General features: G+C 37.3%; 1 protein-coding gene and 1 pseudogene across 1 annotated transcript; one reads left to right on the top strand and one right to left on the bottom strand.

Annotated features, from left to right (window-relative positions):
- Positions 1-641: 641 nt before the first annotated feature.
- Positions 642-22276, bottom strand: LOC103351883 (fatty acyl-CoA reductase 1 pseudogene; annotated as a pseudogene).
- Positions 22178-26208, top strand: SPIN4 (spindlin family member 4). The gene has a single exon (XM_017350011.3). It carries the CDS (start codon positions 22695-22697, stop codon positions 23442-23444), a length of 750 nt encoding a protein of 249 aa, XP_017205500.1. The 5' UTR covers positions 22178-22694; the 3' UTR covers positions 23445-26208.

The raw sequence follows: 26208 nt of genomic DNA, 5'->3' as shown, positions 1-26208 counted from the left end.
GTAGGTTCTTCAGAATAATAGGCAGCCTTCAGATTAAGACAGTAACCAATTGCTTATAAAAATGATATGCACCAGATGTTTAATCAGAAAACAAAAAAGAGAACATGTCTGTCATATTTTATACACTCAGTAACTTAGAGGATGATGTGAAAATAGTCTGAGTATAATTTTAACAAAACTAAAACACACTTTAGCAGACAAAAAAGTTAAACATTGAAGAATCAAATATCTACCAACTTATCTAGTATCCCTGTTCAAATAGATGCTTTCCATTGCAGTGAATATTTGAATTAGAAATTCACTATCTGTTAAGGCATATTTTGATAATATGTTCCAGAATTGCACAGTTATACTGATCAGTGTTCCTATTTCCCCACCCTGCTCTCATCTCTACTTCTTTCTTCCAAGGATCAAAATTTTAAGTCATGGTTTTGGTGGAAACTGTAAAGTTGATCTGCCATACCACAATGTGTTCACTAAGTTTCATGAGCATAAACATTAAAATGTTACATAAAATGTACCATAATTTACTCCGTACTCCAATCTAAGATGGTTTAATATCTTGACACAAGGTGAGATGACTTAAGTGCATTTTACATTTTGTGCCTATAGATGTTCTAATACTAAATTCTTCTTCTTCATTATCTAATAGTGCTAGATGTTCGGAAGTGTGACAGAAACTTGTAACATAGACTAACCACAAAGTACCAGATGTTTCCAGCCATTTGTGTTCTTGCAATAAAAATGTGCCAGATCAGAATCACAAGAATAGTACTGAAGCTTTAATGGATGTTCTGAAATTTGTTCAGATGCTTTCTAGCAGCAGGGAGGCCAGACATTTCTTCATTCAATCCATATTTCTTAGTTCCCGTGCAGTAGTTCTCTATATACTCTGCTCAATGTAATTGCCATACATCAATATTGAAGGTCCTTTTGCCTTCAGGATTTAGTGGCTTCATGAACATTTTCAGTATTCCAAACCCAAGAATTACTTGTGAAATACTGAAGAAACACCATGTTGAACTATTTAACACACAATTATTCTTAGGAGTTTAAATCTAACTGAAAATTGATCCCTGTTAAATATAAGAGTGGGAATAAGAGAGGAAGTAGATACACAGTTCGGCACATGCTCACTAGGACTTACCTCTAAGGGTAAAGCTAGAAACGTGCCATGGGACTCCAAATTCCATTAAGTTGGCAGGTACCAATGCTGTTTTACTGGTTAAAGTGATCAGTTTAAGTTCATAATTGATCATAAAGATAGGATTAAGTGTTAAAGGGATCACATAAACAAGACTAGTGTCTGCTAATAATAATTGATAGAATTAAAAAGGAGAGAACCATCCAACATGGGAAGCGGGTTACACAGCAGACTCATAGAATGACAAATGCCCTAAAAAGCACTCTGGCCTCAGAATCAACCCTCAAGGCATTCGGATCTGGCTAAAAAGCCCATGAGAGTTTCACAGGCATTGACAACCAAGACACTGTGGCAAAGAATGACCTAAATGAAATATCTCTGTGAGTGAGATCCCAGTGCAAAGAACGGGCCATGAAAGGCCATCAAAGAAGGAGGTACCTTTCTCTGGAGGAGAGACCTTCCACTTTGATTATGGCCTTCTCTAAATAAAGTTGGAGTTTGTGAACTCAAGAGGTTTCCATAGCCCTGGCAGCTCATGACGAGGGCCTTGGGTGATTACTGATGTCATAAACAAGAATGTTATTTGTTAAATCAACAACAGGTGTTACTGCCCATGTAGTATCTATTTCCTTAATGTGCTGTACTATGAGAATTAATGGTAAAAATAGTCTTTAAACAGTACTTTATACTTTGTGTTTCTGTATGGGTGCAAACTATTGAAATCTTTACTTAGTATATACTAAGTTGATCTTCTGTATATAAAGATAATTAAAAATGAATCTTAATAGAATAGGATGGGAGAGGGAGTAAGAGATGGGATGGTTTGCAGGTTGGAGGGTGGTTATTGGGAGAAGAACTACTATAATCCAAAAGTTGTACTTTCAAAATCTATATTAATTAAAAGTTTTCTAAAAAATAAGATAAATTAAAATGAACATCATAGCTTTGTGAAGACAAGTTATTGTTTTCATCATCCTAGGGCTTCTTCCAGTCATCCTGAGGTAGATATAATACAAGAACGCTGGGGCCTTATTATAGCAATCCAGTAATGATATAAAAGGTGATTTGAGGTTAGATTTACATTGGGCCGTGTAAAGACCTGTTTAGAGGATTCCTGTTGAATGTGGAAATTAAATGGTATTCAACTTCACCCCAGCAGAAACAATTAGTGCTGCCTATTGAGCAATTGTACACCATGATATTTCTTGGTCTATTAACTCCAGAACACCAGGCTGCCGCAAGACTCGTGTTGACAACTACATCTATAGGAATAAGATCTGCAAGGTCATTGTTGGAGGAACGCATTGTTCAAAGAATTCCTTTCCTTTCCCTGCCACAATGAAGAGACCACTTGGTCCGATAAAGTTATCAATCCATCCCGGAAAAGGTTCTTTCCAACTGGCATCAACAGTTGACGGCCTTACAATCGCCATTGTTAGCTTTACTCCTTCTTGTTGTACAACATATTCTGCCAATGCTTTCTTGCAGGGGCCCAAGGACTTGGGTCATCCTCTACTGCATTCCCAGGCCACAACAGAGGGCTGGATTGGAAGTGGAGCAGCCAAGAGTTGGATTGGAAGTGGAGCAGCCGAGACTTGAACCGGCACCCATATGGAATGCTGGCTCCGCAGGTGGCAGCTTTACCTGCTATGCTGCAGCTCCAGGCCCACTTCTACAGCTTTTTATTCTATTTAAATTTGTCCTATATTTTCCCCTGGCTTATTCTGAAACAGTAATTTACTTTAGATGAAAATTACTTCTTTCTTTTTAACAAAAACCCATCATTCATACATTGTAAATATTTCCTTATCAAAAACACATCCTACATTCCTTGCATACTTTATACATAAAGTTTTTTCCCTTTACCCTCCCAGTTTCTAATAGCTTTATTTTCATATATTGATTATAAAATTTAACTGTTTGTTAAGCAAACAGTTTAACTGTTTTTTAAACAAAGAAAACTAATAAGTAGATGATTGTGAGCTATTTAGCACCTATCAGGATTCTGTAGCAGATGGGAAATATTACAAACATTTCAAAATTTTATCTTACCTCATACTATGATTTTTCAATATGGTAGAAAAACATTTTTATAACTGACTCAAATAGATTTAGCTTTTGATTATCATAAAAAATAGGAAAACTCAAATATAAAATTTATACTTATGGCATCTTACTTAAAAATGATCTGCAGGCTGGAGATATGGCATAAAGATTGTTAAGCTGCCTTCTGCATCACCAGCATCCCATATATATGAGCAGCAACTTGTGTCCTGGCTGCTCCACTTGTGATCCAGCTCCCAGCTAGTGGCCTGAGAAAAGCAGAAGGAGGATGATCCAAGTCCTTGGGCTCCTGTCACTCAGGTGGGATACAGAAGAAGCTTCTGGCTCCTTGCTTAGGCTTGGCCCAGCCACAGCCATTGAAGTCCTTTGGGGTGTGAACCAGTAAATGGAACATTGATTTCACTCTCTTTCTCCCTTCTCTCTTAAACTCTTATCTTTAAAAAAATAATTTGGGTATTTAATGAAAATCTACTAAACAAATTAGAATGATTTTAAATTGCTATCATCAAAAAGATGTTCAAAACCACTTTCAAGTAAACCGTGTGACATTAAACCAAGATATCCATCATCTCAAGTTATTTCATTGTTAAATATTTTACAATATTTGTGTATGAGGTAAAGTAACAAAAAGTAAAAGAACACTTAAAAACATATATTTTTGTATTTTGTTTTTTACTGCATGAAGTTAATTAAATTTTGTCTTTAGTTGTGCATTTTTCTTAGTTTGAACACATGATTTCATAATTTTAAACATCTAGTTGTTATTTTTCCACATTTCACTAGTAGACCCAAGTAAACTCATAATTGAGAGAGCTTACAACATGCTTCACCAAAATATGACACCTTGATCTATTATTTTATTTGATTCTTATTTAATTATTTTATTTATTTGAGGAGAAAGAGAGGGAGATGGAGGGGAAAGAGAAGGAGGAGGGGGATAGATGGGGGGGGGATAAAATCTTCCATCCACTGATTCACTTCACAAACACTCAACCCAAAACAGCTGCAGCCAGACCAGGATGAAGTGAAATGTCTGGAATTCATGAATGGCAAGAATCCAGCTCTCTGATCTGCTGCTTTCCAGGACGTGAATTTGTAGGAAGCTGAAATTGGGAGCAGAGCCAAAACTTGAATTAGACACTGTGATATGGGATGTGGGCATCCCAAGTGGAGTCTTAACTGCTACACCAAACCCCTGCCCCTATTAAATAATTTAAGAGAAGAAAGTTGAGAGACAATAAGAACTATTTCACCTTCTACCATTCTCCTCTAAAGCAGAAGATGACCTAATTATTTGAGTCCTTGCACTCATGTGAGAGACCTAGATGAGAGACCTACATGAGAGACCTGGTTCCTGCCTTCAGCCTGTCCTGGCCCAGTATTGGCCTTTGCAGTCATCTGGGGAGTGAACCAGTGGATGAAGGCCCTCTCTCTGTCTCTCCCTCTGTCTCCATAACTCTGACTCTCAAATAAATAAATCTTTGAAAAATAACAATAAGTTTATTATTTCTTCAGTTTTTCATTTCTTTATGCAGGCAGCCATGTCACATATAATTTGTATCAAATAAATTTGTCTGCTTTTCTCCATTTAATGTGTTTTTTGTTAAAAGACCCTAGCTAGGAACTTCTAAGGGTAGAAGGAAAACGTGTTTATTTTACTCTACACATTTAATTCTTTTTTTTTTTTTTGACAGGCTGAATTAGGCAGTGAGAGAGAGAGACAGACCTTTTGGTCTGTCTTCCTTTCCGTTGGTTCACCCCCCAAACAGCAGGCGCGCTGCGCTGATCCGAAGCCAGGAGCTGGGTGCTTCCTCCTGGTCTCCCATGTGGGTGCACTGCCTAAGCACTTGGGCCATCCTCCACTGCCTTCCCGGGCCACAGCAGAGAGTTGGCCTGGAAGAGGAGCAACCGGGACAGAATCTGGCACCCTGAATGGGACTAGAACCCACGGTGCCGGCGCCACAGGCGAAGGATTAGCCTAGTGAGCCATGGCGCTGGCCATACACATTTAATTCTGATAACTAAGAAGACACGCCCATGTTTATTAAACCAATACTAACAAGTTAGTCATATATATCAATATTTACCTAAATTGCATGAACTCAAAGTTTTAGTTAGTTTTTAAATTTTTGGGAGTTTTAAAAATATTTAATTTATGGGACTGGTGCCATGGCTCACTTGGTTAATCCTCTGCCAGCAGAGCCAGCATCCCATATGGGCACGGGGTTCTAGTCTTGGTTGCTCCTCTTCCAGTCCAGCTCTCTGCTGTGTCCCGGCAGGGTAGTGGAGGATGGCCCAAGTGCTTGGGCCCCTGCACCCACATCGGAGACCGGGAAGAAGCACCTGGCTCCTGGCTTTGGATCGCTGCAGCGCTGGCCGTAGTGGCCATTTGGAGAGTGAACCAATGGAAGGAAGACCTTTCTCTCTGTCTCTGTCTCTCACTGTCTATACCTGTCAAATAAGTAAAAAAATATTTAAATATGTGCTTAGGTATTTATTGCTAAGCAAATTATAATAGGCCTCTTTTACAGTATTTTATTAATTAATTTGGAAATGCTATCCAGATAAGAAAAATATCAAGTGTATATATATTTATATATATGACATGTACATATACATATATACCGAGACATAAGCATACTGATTGATGCAAATGGAGGCTTTACAGCTTTCATTCTAAAACTTCAGTTGTTAGCCTGATAAACAGTAATACAGTTCTCAGTGGTTTATAAGAAATAATTGGCTCTCAGTTTTGCTCTATTTTTTATCTGAATTATGTTGCTTGTTACCAGCTTAGTACTATTGCTTCTTACCAATATTTATAGAGTAGACTTTTAAGATTTTTTTCCATGATATATAGTACTTTTGAGGTCCCTAAGTCCCTTGAGAGCCCCAGTGAGTGACAGGGGCCTAAAGTTCAAGTGACTATAGGGAATATGAAAACTGGAATGAGATGGAAAAATTCTGGTGTGGGTGGACCCAGAAGTGAAGGATATAGACATGTTTAAAGGGAGACATATCAAAAGTCTTAAGGCACCTTCCTTTAGGAAGATTTGTAATGATGAAAAAAAGAGTAGTAGTAGAGGGTTGCTGGAAGAGAAAAGTCTTAGATGAGCCTGTTTGGGGAGATTTAAGTTCCCCATAAAAGCAAACAGACACCTAAATTATCCTTAGAAAATCTTGCTAACAAGAATAAAATAAAAGTAGATGGAACATACTGTTACCAAGGTTTCAAGAAAGGAGGTTTCAATTTTCTGAAAAGTTTCTATAGGAGAAAAAGGACCAAATACAGAAGACAAAGACATCTCACAGAGATCTAGGAAAAAAAAATTACAGACCAGGAGGCAATGAGTGAATTTCCAAAAAAAGATCCAGGAACTTCTAGTCCTGGAATTAACTTTCAACAAAGAAGCCTGGACATGAACTCAGAAATTTAATAATCAAAATTATACTTATTATGCTTCAGTGGACTTGCAACTGGAGCAGTGGTTCAGAGGTTGGTCTTACCAATGGATCCCTGATCCATAAGTCAGTTGTGAAGATGAATACCTCAATGGCTCACACTTAGATTCTTCAGTGGAAAATCTGGGAGTCCAATAATGAGTCTAATCTTGTCTAAATTGCAGCACATTAATTGTTTAACATTTATTCTGACACTTGTTAAAGTAGTTATAAAAACTTTAGTAAGGACTATTGGTGGGATAGATCTCAGGAATATGACAATATGGGGGAAAAAGCTTGGAATTTATATCGAGTGAGCAGAGTTAGGGAGTCAGTGGACTGAAAATTACTAAGAGAAACAAGCAAATGAAGAGGAAAGTCTTGTTAATGGCAGACTAGGGTGATCAAATATCAAGGCTGGGAGGATGGAGAATTTGATTAGGAATGAGCAAAATCAGATATTAATGTTGGGATATTCTCTCTAATTTACTAGGACTCTTGTTACTGGATAATTAGGAAAACTGTGCACAAACATGGGGACTACTAAAAAATGCATCTCAGGGTAGCCTGCCCATTTGCCCAAGAATTTAAAGACAAAGTCACTAATGATCAAGTTTTGGCTTCTGAAGACAAAAGGAAGAGAAAAATTATGACCTGCTAAATAGGCATTACCATAATTTTGCATCTTACGTTTTCATTTGTATTTTGATTATACATGCATCAGAAGGATCAGAGAGCTGGAGAAATGAAGCAATGAAGCACTTTAATCAAGGAAAACATATACATATATCTCCTGCACACATGCACGTGCATGCACACATGGATCTGTATCTCATAGGATCTAAATTATTGTACTCATTGACAGTGGTGTACAGAGCTGATTGTTGAATAGTCAAGAGTTGGTTGTTAAACTGTATCTATCTTAAAATTAGACAAGTTTGGAATATTTACACCATGGGAATTAGCAAGCATTACAAATTTTCTTTTTCCCTAAAGAGTTTACCAGCATGCCATTGGATACAAAGACTTATCTAGGTATTTACAGAGTCTTCTAGTTGTATCAAAAATGATTTCTTGAGTTACATTTTCCTTTTCCTTTATTTCCTTTAGTTTTCACTTTTTCACTGAGCTTTTAAAAAAAGAGAATTGGAAAGCAACTATTGACTAAGGATTGGTTTTTTCCCCAACAAACTTCTTGCTCTTACTGCAAAGTGTACAGTAATTATTGGATCTAAAAATTTTTTTGAAGCTCTCTGTTCTTTTATTGTACTTAGAGTGATCTGAGGGACCTGCTTGCCTGGTGCTTAAAAAAAAAAAAACAAAAACAAAAACAAAAATAAAACTAGTTGATGGCCGGCGCCGCGGCTCACTAGGCTAATCCTCCTCCTTGTGGCGCCGGCACATCAGGTTCTAGTCCCTGTTGGGGCAGCGGATTCTGTCCCGGTTGCCCCTCTTCCAGGCCAGCTCTCTGCTGCGGCCAGGGAGTACAGTGGAGGATGTCCCAAGTGCTTGGGCCCTGCACCCGCATGGGAGACCAGGAAGCACCTGGCTCCTGCCTTCGGATCAGCGCGGCGCGCCAGCCGCGGTGGCCATTGGAGGGTAAACCAACGGCAAAGGAAGACCTTTTTCTCTGTCTCTCTCACTGTCCACTCTGCCTGTCAAAAAAGAAAAAGAAAAAAAAAGGAAAAAAAAAACTAGTTGGGTAGGGTCTAGTGGTTAAGAATGAATAGGAAGTCCACATCCATTAGCTTAATACCCTCCTCTCACTCCTGATTCCAGCTTCCTGATAATGTAAACTCAGAGTCTTGGAGCAACAAGGTTCAAATACTTGGATTTCTGCCATCAACATGGGGAACTTGGATTGAATTCCTGTATTCTGATTTCACTTTTACCCAGTCGTAGTCATTGTGGACAATGCTGAATGAACCATTGAGTGTGAATGTGTTATAATAAAACTGTATTTGAAAAAGGATTGATTTTTGTAGACCAAAAATTAAATAAAAATAAACAGAAAAGATTAAACACTTGATTTCTTCCTGAAAACATGGTGAACACCTTAGAACTGGGATGCTCCAATATGACTTGGAGTCTCAGAATATAAATAAAGATACTTAGGAAGAAAAGTAGCCTTTATCACATTACTTTTTTTAAAAAAATATTCATTTATTTATTTGAAAATAAGAGTCAGACACACACACACACACACACACACACACAAAGATCTTTCATCTGTTGGTTCACTCCCCAAATGGCCACAATAGCCAGAGCTGAGCCTATCTGAAGCCAGGAGCCAGGAACTTCATCTGGGTCTCCTACAGGGGTGCAGGAGCCCAAGGACTTGGGACATCTTCCACTGCTATCCCAGGCCCGTCTGCAGGGAGCTGGATCAGAACTGGAACAGCTTGGACATGAACTGGCACCCACATGGGATGCTGGCACTGCAGATGGTGACTAAACCTGCTGCATCACAGTGCCTGCCCCCAAAACATTACTTTTTGATTAAAGTGTTTGTTCTTTGCCATTATAAAATAATATATACTAGTTACATGAAATTACAAAAATAATCACGAAAGAATGAAAAATAAATGCACAGTTCTCCTAAAACTATCTCCATTAATATTTAATTTTATTACATCACATTTATTTATTTATTTATTTGAAAGGCAGGGAGGGAGGGATGGAGGGAGAGAAGGAGAGAGAGAGAGAGAGAGAGAGAGAGAGAGAGAGAGAAATATCTTCCATCTGCTGGTTCACTCCCCAAATGGCCTCAGCTCCTGGAGCTGGGCTAATCTGAAGCCAGGAGCCAGATGATTCTTCTGCGTCTCCCACGTGAGTGTAGGAACCCAAGAATTTGGGCCATCTTCCATTGCTTTCCCAGGCATATTAGCAGGGAGCTGGATCAGAAGTGGAGCATTTGGGACTCGAACTGGAGCCCATATGAGATCTTGGCACTGCAGGCAGAGGTTTTATTTGCTACACCACAGTGATGGCCCCAACTTGAGTCTTTTGTAATGAAGTTGTATTCCTCTTTCTCCCCCTAGCATTCAGGAAGGTATGTGGTTTTAAGTTGTTATACCTGCTGTGGGACTGGGGAAGCAACTTCACAATGATCATCTTGGAATTTTTCATTTCAGTTATGTCTGGTTTAAATTTCACTAACTTTGTATCTATGTTTTGTTTTCAAAGCAGATGAACATAAATTTGTTATTTTTATTAACCTCATAGTGATCCAAGCCTTCCTTTGAAAAGAATTTTTTGGTAACACAGTTTCAAGTTTATGATGGGGATCTATTGTGTTATTGTTCTCTTTTTGTGAAAAATAATTGATATATCAGGGAAAACAAAATTCAAGGACTGGTCCCTAAGATAATTCTCATTTGTCAGAAAATTTACTGTTTTCAAAATAATTTTCAAAATTTTTCTTTTTTTAAGAAATCTTTTATTTAATGAATACAAATTTCATAAGTACAACTTTGGGAATATAGTAATTCTTCCCCCCCATACCTGCCCTCCCACGCCCACTCCCGTCCCACCTCCTCCTCCCTCTCCCATCTCATCCTTCTTTAATATTTGTTTTTAATTAACCTTAAGTAATTCATTTTAAACTTTACCCTGTTAAACTTCAGAGTGGTAAAAGCCTTTGTTTCCATTTTATTTAGGAAATAAAATTTATGAAATATTCATAACTTAATGTTGATTGAAGTTAATCTATTTCTGTAATAAATAAAGACAACAAAATCAGTGAAATTCATTACACCAAGTGACACAGTAAACTTTCACATTCCAGTTTTATCAAAATTCATCCATTCCATACTTTAAAATTTTGGGGTTTGTCCTATATTTACATAGTGTTATTCTTTTTTTAAGCACATATTAATCTCTTTTTTAAAGATGTATTTATTTATTTGAAAGTCAGAGTTACACAGAGAGAAGAGAGGCAGAGAGAAAGAGAAGAGGTCCTCCATCCGATGGTCCACTCCACAATTGGCAGCAAGTACCAGGATCTGCACCTATCGGAAGCCAGGAGCCAAGAGCTTCCTCCAGGTTTCCCAGGCGGATGCAGGGGCCCAAGGACTTGGGCCACCTTCCACTGCTTTCCCAGGCCACAGCAGAGAGCAGGATCAGAAGTGCAGCAGCTGGATCTAGAACTGATGCCCAAATGGGATGCCGGCACTTCAGGCCAGGGTGTTAACCTGCTGCACCACAGCAATGGCCCCACATAGTGTTATTCTTTAAGTTGATTAAACAATTGAACATAATTTTTACTTCATATTGTTTCTTGCATAGTAGGAGGTAGATAGTATTTTTCTTCTGTTATATATCCTAAATTATGACACAGAAATTCTGAGTCACACAATTTAGTAACTGGGCAGAATAATAAAACTGGGACTTTTAGTGCTAGTTTTTTACTTTCCATGATATATGAGGTTTTTGTCTCGGCACACTAATTCTTGCCATTCCTTTATAGCTTCAAAAACTTTTTTTTTTGTAAAATAAGAAGAAAAGGTTGCTAACTACATATGGGAATAAAGAGAATGACAGAAAACTCCGTTGTTTTTTAATAACAGGTATTTATCTTCAATATAAAAGTGAGAAGAAATCTTTGATATTTGTGTGAATGTGTGTCTCCCCAGACATGCAATCCATTGTCACATTTTGAATTAACATCCTCAAAAAGGAAAGCCAAAGAATTTTATTATTCTTATTAGCTCTTGCATTCATCCCTGAACAAATATTGTAGGACTAGCTTTTATAAACAATTACACACGTCCAGAAATCTTCAGTTCTGAGATCTCCAAAAGAGAAAACAAAAATCTTGGCCTTCAAGATTTAAAGTTCTCTGTAACTTTGCATTCAATTTACCTAATTTCTTCTGTATTTCCTTGGTAACTGATTATTACTTAAACTCATTTCTTAACCACAACTTGTCTATATTCTTTGAATCATGGAAATTTGGAACAAGGAAAATGTTTATATATTAATTTTACCAAATTTCTTATTTGAAGGACATCTGTTTTTATATTTTAAATTTTTATTAAAAATTTAAGAGACATAAAAAGTATATACACTTAAGGGGTACTATGTGATATTTCTTTACACATACATATTGTATAATGTTCAATCAGAGTAAATATATTTATCCTTTCAAGAATTTAAGAATTCATTTTAGTAAAAACATCCAAAAATCCTATTGTGATGATTTATTTTAAGGGAAAATATACAATAAATTAATATTATATGTTGAGTCCGGCGCTGTGGCATCGAGGGTAAGGCCACTGCCTGCAGTGCCGGCATCTATATGGGCACCGGTTCAAGTCCTGGCTGCTACACTTCCAATACAGCTCTCTGCTATGGCCTGGGAAAGCAGTAGAAGATGTCCCAAGTCCTTGGGTCCCTGCACCCGCGTGGGAGACACCAGAAGAAGCTCCTGGCTCCTGGTTTCTGATCAGCATAGCTCCGGCTGTTGCAGCCAACTGGGGAGTGAACCAGTGGATGGAAGACCTCTCTTTCTCTCTCTCTCTGCCTCTCCTTCTCTCTGTGTAACTTTGACTTTCAAATAAATAACAAATAAATTTTTAAAAAAAACATTGTATGTTTTCACTTTACTGTGCAATAGAAACCTAAAACTTTTTTATTTCTATGTAGGCATAATTGGGTATCTGTCAATTAGCATTACCCAATCCTCTCTCCCCATGTCCCTCCCCAATCTCTAGTGTATATATATGCATATGTATGTATACATATAGATATCTTCATGAAATAACCTCTTTTTAAATAACCCATTTTTTACTCTCTCTCTCTCTGTCTCTCCTTATCTCTTTGTAACTGTAACTTTCAAATAAAACATACTTTTTTAAAAAAGGTCTCCAATATTGTGTTGGATAAAAGTGCTGAAAATGAGCATCTTTTTCTTGTTTCCTACCCTAGAAAGCCTTCAGCTTTTCCCCATTCAGTACTATATTAACTTTTGGTTTGTTGTATATGGCCTTTATTATGTCGATGGTATACTCCCTTTTTACCTAATTTACTAAGAGTGTTTATCATGAAGAGAAATTTAATATTATCAAATAACTATTTCGTATCTATCGTTTCTTTTTCCATTCTTGTAAAGATTTTTTGTTGTTGTGTTGTTTGTTTTGTTTCTTTTTTTTAACTTTTATTTAATGAATATAAATTTCCAAAGTACAGCTTATGGATTACAATGGCTTCTCCCCCATAACGTCCCTCCCACCTGCAACCCTCCCCTTTCCCACTCCCTCTCCCCTTCCATTCACATCAAGATTCATTTTCGATTCTCTGTATATACAGAAGATCAGTTTAGCATACATTAAGTAAAGATTTCAACAGTTTGCTCCCACACAGAAACGTAAAGTGAAAAATACTGTTTGAGTACTAGTTATAGCATTAAATCTCAATGTACAGCACACTAAGGACAAAGATCCTAGATGAGGAGTAAGTGCACAGTGACTCCTGTTGTTGACTTAACAAATTGACACTCTTGCTTATGGCATCAGTAATCACCCTAGGCTCTTGTCATGAGCTGCCAAGGCTATGGAAGCTCCCTGAGTTCACCGACTCTGATCATATTTAGACAAGGCCATGGTCAAAGTGGAAGTTCTTTCCTCCCTTCAGAGAAAGGTGCCTCCTTCTTTGATGACCCGTTCTTTCTACTGGGATCTCACTCGCGGAGATCTTTCATGTAGGGTTTTTTTTTCCCCCAGAGTGTCTTGGCTTTCCATGCCTGAAATACTCTCATGGGCTTTTCAGCCAGATCTGCATGCCTTAAGGGCTGATTCTGAGGCTAGAGTGCTGTTTAGGACATCTGCCATTCTATGGGTCTGCTGTGTATCTTTCTTCCCATGTTGGATCATTCTCTCCCTTTTTGATTCTATCAGCTAGTATTTGCAGACACTATTCTTGCTTATGTGATCCCTTTGGTTCTTAATCCTATCATTATGATCAATTGTGAACAGAAATTGATCACTGGGACTAGTGAGATGGCATTGGTACATGCCACCTTGATGGGATTGAATTCGAATCCCCTGGTATGTTTCTAACTCTACTGTTTGAGGTAAGTCAGCTTGAGCATGTCCCGAATTGCACATCTCTTCCCTCTCTTATTCCCACTCTTATATTTAACAGTGATCACTTTTCAGTTAAGTTTCAGCACTTAAGAAGAATTGTGTATTGATTACAGTATTCAACCAAAAGTATTAAGTAGAACAAACAAAAAAAATACTAAGAGGGATAACATATTAAGTTGTTCATCAACAGTCAGGGTGAGGGCTGATCAAGTCACCATTTCTCATAGTGTTCATTTCACTTTAACAGGTTTCCTTTTTGGTGCTCAGTTAGTTGTCACCTATCAAGGAGAACAAGTGGTATTTGTCCCTTTGGGATTGGCTTATTTCACTCAGCATAATGTTTTCCAAATAACCATTTCGTATCTATTGTAATAAACTTATGGTTTGCCCCTTCACTCTGTTGGTGTAGTGTATTACAATAATTGATTTGCACCTGTTAAATCCTACTTAACATCCTTGTGATGGATGTCACTTGAACATGGTGAATGATTATTTTTAATATGCTGTTGAATTCTATTTGCCAGTATTTTGTTGATGATTTCTTTCATTTATGTAATTTAAGGATACTGGACTTAGCTTTGTTGTTGTTATGTGCTTATCTGGTTTTTGTACCAAGATAATGCTGGGATTACAGAATGAATTTGGAAGAATTCTATGCTTGTCTAATTTTTGAAATAATTTAAGGTTTGGTGCTAATTCTTCCTATAATGTTTGGTAGAATTTAGCAGTGAACCATCTGGTCTTGGGCTTTTTTTTGTTGGAGGATTTCTCATTATTGATTCAGTCTTACTACTCACTACTGGTCATTTTATGTATTCTATTTCCTCACATGTCAAGCCATATAGTGTATGTGCTCAAGAATTTTTGCTTTCTTCTGGGTTATCAAATTTGTTGCCATGGTTATTCATTGTAATTTCTATCAAGGTTTCTTCGTATTTCCATGGTGTCAATGTTATTTACTTTTTCTTCTTTAATTCAGTATGTTTGAAACTTCTTTTTCTCTTGGTTATCTAGCTAAAGATTTTTCAATTTAGTTTGTCTTTTCAGACAGATTTTCTACCTAGATAATCTGTCTATTTATGAATGTGGAGTGTTAAAAGACCACTATTATTTTTATATTGGAGTATTTCTCTCTCTTTGTGCTATTTATATCTGCTTTATGTATTTGCTTCTCCAATATTGGGTATATATATGTTTACAACTACTAATTCCTCTTCCTGTATTGATGCTTTTATTATTATATACTGACCTTTCTGATCTCCTTTTCTGTTTTTGATTTAAAGCCTACTTTATCTAACAAAAGTATGGCTACTGCTAGTTTCCTTAACTTCCTTTTACATGGAATATCTTGTTATATCCTTTCATTTATAGTTTAAATATGTCCCTAGAGGTAAAATTAGCTTCTTGTAAGGAGCATTATTGATGTATTGTTTTTAATCCATTCAGTCAACTTTATGTATTTTAACTGGATAATTTAGTCTCTCCATATTTAAGGCTAACTGCTTGTAGATAAAATCTTACTACTGAAATTTGGTACTTATTTTTTATTGAAATTCTTATCTTTTTTTTGTCCCTAAATTACAACCTTCATTTGTTATTGATTTTCCCTAATAGGGTACTTTGATTCCTTGTTTAATATTCTTATTATATAGGAGTTGAGGTTTTTTTGTGACTGTCTTGTAGCTTATAAAAATACTGCTTTTTGTTGTGCCAAACTGTCTAGAAATAATGATGATTTCACTTTGATTATAAAAATAGAAAAAAGGAGACAAAGAAATAAATAGGTGAGAAATCTTAATAAAGCACTCTATATTTGTACTCCATTCCTCCCTACTTTTTGAATTTTTAGTGTTATATTTGACCATTTTCTATGTTGTCTGTCTTAATATTTTAATGTAGTATTTTTAACTTTTAAATATATTTATAGTAAAGATACAAATGATTTATAGACCGTATTTATAGTATTAGAGCTTTCTGAATTTTTTATGTAATTACCTTGGTAAGAGTTTTTTTTTTTTTAACCTCATGATATAATTTTTTCCTTTTTAACATTTGTTTCTCTCAATTGGAAGATCTCCTTCTAACATTTATTGTAAGACAGGTCTAGTAGTGATAAAGTCTCTCAGATTCTGTTTGTCTGGGAATATTTTTATCTTTGCCTTACACCTGCTGGATAGCTTTGCTGGTTGCAGTATTCTTGAGTGGCAATTTTGTTTCTTCAATACTGTAAATATCTCATTCCACTCTTTCTTCACCTGTAATGTTTCTACTGAGAAGTCTGCAGTCAGGCAAATTAGCACCTCTTTATGTGTTATCTGCTTCTTTTCTCTTGAAGCTTTCAGAATCCTGTCTATCTCTAACAATAGGGAGTTGTGTTATAATTTGTGTTAGGGTAGACTTAATTGGTATGAATCTAACTATTGAACACTGTACCTAGATAGTTGTATATTTCTACAGCTTTAGGAACTTCTTTGTGACCATTTCTTTGAATATACTTTATATCCCTCTTGAATTCCCAACTCACTCTTGAATCTCAGTGACACAAATAAGTGCTTTTCACAGGCTGTCTCATATTTCCTATGAGCTTAATTTAATCCTTTTGATTCTTTTTCCCCCTCCAACTTTGTAGTTTCAAATAGCCTGTCTTTGAGATAATTGATTCTTCCTTCTATTTGATCTATTCTTCTATTTATGTCTTTTATCACATCATTAATTGCACTTAGTTTAATTTTCAGCTGAAACATTTTGCTGTTGTTCAATTAATTCCATTAACCCATCAAATCTCTCTATTAGAATATTGAATGGCTTCTTTTTTTCCCCTTAATTTTATTCCTTAAAACAGCTATTTTGAACTCTTCATCTGAGAATTTGAAAATTTTAGTTCCTAGATGGCTGGTTTCTGGCACCTTATTTTGTCCTTGGGTTGAGTCATGGTTCCCTAGAATTTACTGATGCTTGTTAGAGTACAACATCATCTGCACATTGAAGTTTTAGTTATAGTCATCTAACTGTTTGTGGCTGGCTTCTGAAAATTCTAAGCATCCTATTCTGCCTCTGATGTGGGCTTACTGCCAAATGTTAAACAACTATCATTTATTCACTTGGTGATGCTGGATGCAATGTAAGACTGCTCAAAAATTACCATGGAACTCCACTGATCACTGAAGTATTCCAGAGTCTGTCTGCTGGCACTGGCCTGGGGACAGAGAATATTAGAATCTGCTCAGTGTTAGATTTTTTAAGACTGGCACAGAGTTCCATAAGTCTTGTGATACTTTGTTGTCTGCCCAGGTTTGTAGGAAGAATGAAAGAGGCAGCTCCACCAGCGCCTTAGGCAGGCCCTAGATGGATCACACTTAGGTCTCATAGTCGCCAGGCTTTGTACAAATTTGAGGGTGCACACCAGGTTTGTAAGAGACTGATGGTGCTGCATGCCAAAACAAATCTGTATCACCATGGTCAGGTCTCTATCTGATAATTGGAGCAATCCCAGAGGCTGTCTAAAGACACTGGCCTAAAAATGGAAATTTTTAGGATATGTCCAGCATATCTACTCTTTAATGTATTTCTTTAATGTTTTTCTGCTTTCTTTGATATTTTTGAGGGAAATTCATAAGTATTTTTGAATAATTTTCATAAGACTGCTTTAAAATTCTTTAATTGTGTCCTGATTATTTGATATTTTTTTATTATGAGACTGTAATAATTAACTTTCTTGTTTGTTAATTTTTTGGAGCATTCACCCACTCCCCCTAATGTACATTTATGCAGCTAAAGGGCTGGATGAGTATGTTTGTTCAGCTTCTTTGGGCTCCCCTGGCACTTCCATTGTCATAGTGAAACAGTGAATTAGACCTTCTCATTGAACATGAATGGGATGGAAGTTTAGGTCCTTTCTCAGATTTTCTGACATTTGTGCAGTGACAGTGGAGTACTGAATCATACCACCTGATTTTCTCAAAGCGGGAGTGGTGGGTCATCTAATCACTGGGTTTCACTGATAACAAGGGTGCAGGGAAACTTGAGTACCATCTAGTCCGATCATGTTCCCCTTCTTTTAGTGTCATTGCTGTTGGATGGGGATGGAATCTCAGCTTCTGACTGAGTTTTAACTGACACTAGGGGTTTAGGGAACCAAAGCGCTGACTAGCTCTACCTTGTTCTAATTTATTCACTCATTGTTATCAGGTTTCTGGGATGGAAGGGAAGTTGGATTGCAGCAAAATGTTCACTAGCAGTACCTCACATCACCAAATGGATGTGAAGGAACAACTCACCATTAGATCTCACTGACATTACCATGGCAGAGGAACCAGTGCAGCACTTGCTTTTCCATGTTATGGAAGGATCAGCTCTTTGCTCTGCATTACCAATGTTGATCAGTCAAAAGAATTAGAATACTGCCTGATTCTCTCAAATGAGCATGATAGGACAGCTCTCCATTTGATACTGCCAACTTTATATTGTCATGGGAATTGGCATGTCATCTCCTTCCACTAGCAGTGAATGGAAAATCAATTATCTGTTTTTGAGGCTGTTGAATAACCTTGATCACCACCACAAACCATACCCCCTATAAGTTAGCATGGTAAATTCTGCTATGAGAAGTTCCTGACCATTTGTTATATATCCTATGCCCACTCATCTTTATGCCTTCCCTCTATCGATGTTTTTCTTAGACTAAAAAGACATCACTACTCTGAAATTATTTGAATATCTTCTTTTTTGTTGTTTCTCCCTTTAAAGTTACCTTTGCTGATATCCTCAGTCATAACATAAATACCTCCTTTGACTCTCTCATTACTTCATTTGCACCTCTTTTAGAAAACGTACTATGATCTGCTTTGTACATTGTACTGAAAGCATTTATATCTACCTCCACCACCTTCTAATTATAAATAATCATGTATCATTTAAATTTATTGAAATAATGTATTATTTTTTCAGAAATCAAACTTGCATACACTTACAGCATTTGAAAGTCTGCTCTAAAATTGGATATAAAATACAAAATCCTGTTCTCCTTGAATCACACTCAGACCCTGACCAAGAGGATTTGAGTGTAAAAGAGAACAAAGGTTCAAAGGCGGGACAAGAGCCAAGTGGTTTGTAGACAGACCTGATAAGAAACATGACTTCTTTCAGGAAATGACTTGTTAGGAGACTACAGAATACTTAAAAATGTGTCAGTTTGTGTACTAAGAGCTTTACCTATATCTAATTTCATCTTCAGCGAGTTTTCCTAAGCAAGGTACCCTGGGTGTTTTCAAGGGATAAAGCTGCCATAGGAGGTTCTGAGTCACAAGGACTGTAGTCCTTAGAGGGTTGTGTAAGACCTCTTGTTTCATTGAGGAGAGCTGTTTTGGGTTGGGACAGAGTAGCTGAAAACATTTATCCATTTAACAAACACTGACTACCTACTCTAAGGCACTTTGGATGAAAGGTCAAGGTCACTTTTTGAATGAATTTTGTTTACTTGGAGACACATAAAGTAAGCATTATATCAATATCAATATAAGACTTTTTGAATTCATATTATTAGAATCACAATTTCAGAGAAGAAAGGGTATTAGGAACTCCTTTGTCTCCTCAGGCTGGTTTGTGGGGCTACAAATAATTTATCTGAAGGATATAACCAAAGGGCCTTAAGAAATCGTTTTCCCTGAATCCTTGTGCCCTGTGGATGATCATCTTCTCTCATTTGTTAGTTGCTCTTCTAAGCAAAAGAACATGGTGCTTGCGCTGGTGTTTCAGTGCAATGGGTTAAGCTGCTGCTTGCCATGCTACTACCCCATCCTCATGTTGGAGCACCAGTTTAAGTCCTGGCTGCTCTGTTTAGATTCAGCTTCCTGCCAATGTACCTAGAAAAGCAGTGCAAGATGGCACAACTGCTTGGGCCCCTTCCACCTACATGGGAGATCGGGATGGAGTTCTAGTCTCCTGGCCTTGCAGGAATTTGGGGAATGAACAAGCAGCTGGAAGAGATCTCTCTCTGTCTCTCTGTGTGTTTACTCAATAAATAAATTAATTAATTATAAATAAATTTAAAAATCAAAGATCTTTGTGCATCTTTGTGGAATAATTTTGGGGAAATTTTTTTTGTGGAATCTAATAATGGCATGAAATTTATGCATAGTCATCTTCTGACTTTATGCATATCTAGATTTTATATATGTGTGAAAATGTGTACAATATCACACCATTCTAGAGTTAAAAATTCATATTTATTTATTTTAAAGTCAGAAAGAGAGAGAGAGATCTTCCATACTCAAGTTCACTCTCTAAATGACCACAATGGCTGGAGCTGGGCTGATCTGAAGCAAGAAGCCAGCAACCTCTTCTGAGTCTCCCATGTGGGTGGCAGGGGTCCAAGTACTTGGGCCATCTTCCACTGCTATCCCAGGCATATTAGCAAGGATCTGGTTTGGAAGTGGAGCAGCCAGGACTGGAACTGGTGCCCATATGGGATGCCAGCACCTCAAGAGTCCTTGGAAATTTAAAAAAAAAATTCAAGATTTATTTATTTATTGGGGGGGGGGAGAGAGAGCGAGAGAGAGAGAGAGAGAGAATAAACTATTCCATCCTCCATCCACTGATATACTCTCCAAATATCTACAATGGCCTGAGCTGGGCCAGGCAGAAGCCAGGAACCAGAATCTTCTTCTGGGTCTCCCATGTGGCTACAGGGACTCAAGTACTTGGGCCATCTTCAGCTGCCTTCCCTGGCACATTAGCAAGGAGCTGGATCAGAAGTAGAGCAGCCAAGACTCCAACTGGTTCCCATATGGGGTCCCGGCAACACAGGTGGTGGGACCACTCCTTATGCCTCAAATCTGGTCCTGGGATTAATATTTAATTTTCACGCCTCCCTAGGATTATTTTCTTGTGATAGATTACTGGAGAGAGTTATTAGATTCTATCTCCAAAGTCCTTGGCCTAGGAAATATGAGCAACTGGAGGATCTTCACATATTTTACCAAACCAGCAAGTAAATGATGAGAGGACTAGGTTTTTCTGTCACTGACATAGAAGCTAATGAAATGTGGAGGCAGTCAACATTGCTGCCTTGCAGTTTTCTCACTTCTGATTTCTTCCCTTCCTCTACAGATGAAATAATTGCCTTTGTAGACTCATGTTATGAAGCCTTCTTTTCACACCAGTGCAGGGTGGAGGAATGAGAAAGTTTTTATTGACATCTTGTAAGCAGGATATAATGTTAAAATTTTTTTAATTTTCATAACCATCCTGTTTCTTGAGGTAAGTATAATTATGGACTCTTTTTCTATCCTTCAGATTTTTCATATAAGCAATAATTTTATAATCAGAAAAATAGAAAATACATATGTACACACACAGAAATCCCTTTGTTTCTTGCTTTCCAAAATTGAGTCCATAATTTTGTTTCAATATTATGCTTTCCCAAACATTGCCATTTTATATTCAGATTTCCATGTTATTAGATATTCTTTTGAAAACACGATTTAGACAAGTTTCAGAAATCCATATTTGAAGGTAAAGTTTCACTATCCATTCTTCTGTAATGCACCATTTAAAATAAAGACTATCAAAGAAGTATTACCAAGGAATATTATGAAATTCTTAACATGTTTTCAGAGTAGGTAAGCACATTAGAAAATGCTCCTGGCATAAATGAAAACAAAAAGCTGTACAAGTAAGAATATGCTTGCAGTTGTAAAATATGAGCACAGACTTATTAAGAAGAGAGAATTTAGCATTGTTAGCATTTTTGTGTATGTCTAGATGGTAAGATTTATATTTACTTACCCTTTTATTTCACTAAGGTTTAGAAAATCTCTACAATATCAGTACACTTCCTTTACATTCAGAAAAAAATTTAAAATCATTACCAAGAATCATCAGGTAGAAAATATAAAGAAGCGTTTGGATCAAGATGGTGGACTACACACAGGCATTTTCTTCTCTGGTCTAAAATCCTAAATTGAGTAAAAATAATTTGTATGTACAAACTCCACTCTTGCTGTCGCGCTCTTCCTCTAGCCTCCTTGCTGTAGCTCTCTCTCTCTCACTCTCCTGCGCCCTCAGTCTGTGTTTTGAATAATAATAATAATATAATAATAATAATAATAATAATAATAAAAGGTTTGTGAGGAATTCCTGGAAGATAGAAAGCAGATGGAGCCGCTGTGGAGGAGGCTGGCGGAGTGCAGCAGGCGGCCTGAGAGGAGGAGGGGAGTCCGCCTGTCTGGCTCCAGTTACAGGGAGCTACAGAGAAACGGTCAGGGGGCTCAAGAGGAAATGAGGGAGAGCGCGCCTGTTCCAGCGCGGACTGAGCGCGGGCCTGCGAGCTGACCGGCTTTGACCCGCCCAGCTCCAGTCCGCGGAGCGGAAGGCGGGATGGTGGGGGGCGGGGCCGAGGTGCAGGCGGGCTCAGAGGGGGCGGGTTCCCTAAGCGGCAAAAACCGCGGCGCCAGAGCGAGGCCAAGCTGACTAGCTCTGCAAAGTCCAGGCCGCGCTGACTCCAGGGACGTGCTGCCGCTTGCACCTTTGCCACCGCAGCCATCCTTCTTGTTAACTGCCTGCCCCCGTTGTCTCCTCAGTCGCCGTGCCGCAACCGCAACAGCATTGACAACAACAGCTAAGTGGCCGATTCGGGACTTGGGGCTGGGAGCCGGGAAGGGCGCAAGGCGCAGACAGCGCACGCCAGCCCGCCATCTCTAGCAGGAGCAGCCACAGCTGCAGTCACCCCTCCCAGGCAGGAGAGGAAAATACTGTCGAGGGGCGCAAACTGTCCCACTGCCCAGGGTCAGAGTTACAGCGTTTCTGTCAATCCCTGGTGAGAGCCTTTAGCTTGGGGAAGGTAGGACGGACCCCGTCTCTGAGGTGGAGAAAAAAAAAATCTCACACTGGATAGTGTTGACTTTTTTGTCACACTAATCAACAAGCCGCAGCTTTGCCTAAGTCCCCTTAAACCGTGAGCCATGTCTCCTCCAACTGTCCCTCCGATGGGGGTAGATGGCGTGTCCGCATACCTGATGAAGAAAAGGCACACCCACAAGAAGCAGCGGCGTAAGCCCACTTTTCTCACTCGTAGGAACATCGTGGGCTGCCGCATTCAACATGGGTGGAAGGAAGGCAACGAGCCTGTGGAGCAGTGGAAGGGCACCGTGCTTGAGCAGGTTTCCGTGAAGCCCACTCTCTACATCATTAAATATGATGGCAAAGATAGTGTGTATGGACTAGAACTGCATCGAGATAAGAGAGTTTTAGCACTAGAGATTCTTCCTGAGAGAGTACCAAGTCCTCGCATCGATTCGCGCCTGGCAGATTCCCTGATTGGCAAGGCAGTGGGGCATGTGTTTGAAGGCGAGCATGGCACCAAAGATGAGTGGAAGGGTATGGTTCTGGCGCGAGCTCCCGTGATGGATACTTGGTTTTACATAACCTACGAGAAAGATCCGGTCCTCTATATGTACACTCTGCTGGATGACTACAAAGATGGTGACTTACGCATCATTCCAGATTCCAACTACTATTTCCCCACCGCAGAACAGGAGCCCGGGGAGGTGGTCGACAGTCTCGTGGGAAAACAGGTGGAACACGCAAAAGATGACGGATCCAAGAGAACCGGCATTTTCATCCATCAAGTGGTGGCCAAGCCATCTGTCTATTTTATTAAGTTTGATGATGATATTCACATCTATGTCTATGGTTTGGTCAAAACTCCCTAAATTCATTGTGGTCTTTGCAAAAATTGTGGAAACATTAGATGTAAAATGTTTCGACTTCGCCTGCTTGTGAACTTTGAGAAAAGTTTTGGTGTCAAATTCAGGAAAGTGGCTTAATTTTATTATATCTCGAAATCTTACATTGACTAATTCCACAGTTTTGCCCCAAGTGTATTTCCGTACTTTTGATATTGTTTTCTTTTGTAATTTAAAATTTAAATTGGGTGCTACTAGAAAAATTTTTAAAAAGTTTGCAAGCATTGTAACAATACAACAGTAGAATAAGAAAAATCAATGTTATGTCAGCATTAACAAGCCTTTCCTTATCTCTCTCCTCTGTTCTGCCCAGGTAACAAGTTTTGAGATACCCTTCTATATATTTTCCCATCTTCATACAGAAAATCTTTTGTAATAATTTCGTTAAAAATGATAAGCCATATGCATTTCCTTTTATTTGCTTTTTTCACTAGAAAAATAGATGACATCCCACCTGATCAGCAGCTACAGTCTCTTTGTCACCCATTTCCCTCTCTCTTTCCCCTATTTCCACCCCCCTCCATAAGCAACTGCATATAGAGTATATGTGGATGTACTGAAAAGGTACTCAATCAAAAAGGTATTCAACTAACTATTCCATTATTGATGGCTATTTGTTTCTTTTTTTCTCCATTTTAGCACTGCTGCAATATATTTTGGTGGTTTTATTTCTATAGGTTGGGTTCCTAGAAATGCTAGGTAGGTGTATGTTAAAGAATTATTACAAGAGTACCATCCATAAATCAAGTGCCTATTTCCGGCATACTCTCCAGCACTCTTTAATTCTTTAAAATCAGAAAGGTGAAAATTATTTGATATTACATTTTACTTTGATTGGGTTTTGTCTGACTTTAATGGAGATTTGCTTGTTTTTATTTTCTATTTAGATCTTTCTGTTTTGTGATTTGCCACTTCTTTCTTATCTATTGAATTTTTCATCCTTTCCTTATATATTTGTAGGAATTCTTACTACATAGCATTTAATCATCTGTAGATCATATGTGTTATGATTTTTATATCCTGTCATTGATCTTAACCATTGATGATATCTTTTACTTTAAATTAAAAAAATTAGGTATACCACTATGTGTTTTATAGATTTTGGTTTCCTCTCTTTTTCAGGTAGATGCTGCCACCCCAACTGCTACAAGTCTTCAACTACTTTTTTAAAAAATCTTTTTTATTATTTTGAGCTTAAATGTTTCATCTACCTGAAATTTATTTTTATCCAAGGATGTGGTACAACATAGAGATCCAGCTTTACATTTTGTTCACAGTGGATATCAGTACCATTTATTTTACAATGGCCATTTTCAAATGCTTGAGCCAAAATCAAAAAATTTAATTAGGTAGAACTGACCATAGATTTTACAATCTAGTAAAGCAAATCTTTGTTAGTTTTTTAAAAATATGATTTTCCATAGATATTCATTCTTTCATATGAAAATTGAAAGTATTATCTCAACAATTAAAAGTCTGATATCTTAATAAGAACTGTGTTAAATTTCTGCATTCCTGATTAGAGGATCAGTTACTAACATTAATCCTGAACACTCAAGAGTTTTGGTGCCTAACTGAAATATTTTGGCCTTGTTTTTGTAATATTCTTCATATAGATCCATCGTATTTGATTGAATTCATTTCTAAGTATTACAATTGTCACACTTTGACATTAGGAATTGAATATTTTTCCTTATTTGTAACTTCTTATTTTTGGCAATATAGAAAATCAACAGATTTTTATATTATTACCTTCTATCTAATGAATTATTTAATCATCTGAATTACAATAGTTTTTTTTTCAAAATGGAATATAGTAGACTTTCTAGATATGCAATCATTTTATCTGCAAATAGATATAATTTTATTTCTTCTAATGTTTATACTGATTATTATAATATTACCTGGATTCTCCAAAGCAGTGTTGCATAATGATGATGACAGACATGTCTGTCCTATTATTAATTTTCATGGAAATGTCTTTAGTGTTCCTTATTAGTATGATATGTAATATTGGTTATTGGTAAAAACTCAACATATTTCAGAGTGTCTTCTTTCTTTTTTTACATAATGCTGTTATTGTCAGATGTAGCTCCTGGGTTTCATCAAATATCTTTTCAGCATCTGTTGATTAAATTGTTGATGCAATGAGTTAGAATAACAGGTGTTTGATGTTGAATCAAACCTATATTTATGGAATAGATCCTACTCAATTACGGTGAAATGATCATTTGCTACAGTGCTGGATTTTTTAACCAATATTTTATTTAGAATTAGCAAAATTACATTCCAAAGTGACATTGTACTTTTCTTATACTGTCATTATCAAGTTTTATTATTAAGATTGTGCTAGCTTTAAAAAGTATGAATTGGTGAGTTTGCAATCTTTTTCTGTGGTCCGGAATAGTTTAAATAGCATTAGAACCATTGGTTCTTTGAAAGTTAGCTAATACAAAGCTGTAAAGCACTCTAATCCTGGTAACACCTTTAATGATAGATCTTTAATTGGCTTTCTGAATACTTCAATGGTAATTGGCTTATTCCAGCTTTTTTTAAGAAAAGATAAAATGGAATATACTCTCTGAACTACAAAATTCAATGCTGTTTCTATTAACAGGTGTGTTGATCAGATTATTCAGATGCTTTATGTCCTTGTGTATTTTATGTCAACTAGATCTGTCCAGTTCTGAAAATGTCATAATAAAACCACCAGCTATAATGGTGATTTAAA

This window comes from Oryctolagus cuniculus, chromosome X (assembly GCF_964237555.1).
Source record: "Oryctolagus cuniculus chromosome X, mOryCun1.1, whole genome shotgun sequence".
Lineage (NCBI taxonomy): Eukaryota > Metazoa > Chordata > Mammalia > Lagomorpha > Leporidae > Oryctolagus > Oryctolagus cuniculus.
This window is presented reverse-complemented; position numbering and strand designations above follow the sequence as displayed.

What these genes read in the sequence shown, in the direction of transcription:
- SPIN4 (XM_017350011.3), top strand. Translation starts at nt 22,695, where the DNA reads ATGTCTCCTCCAACTGTCCCTCCGATGGGGGTAGATGGCGTGTCCGCA.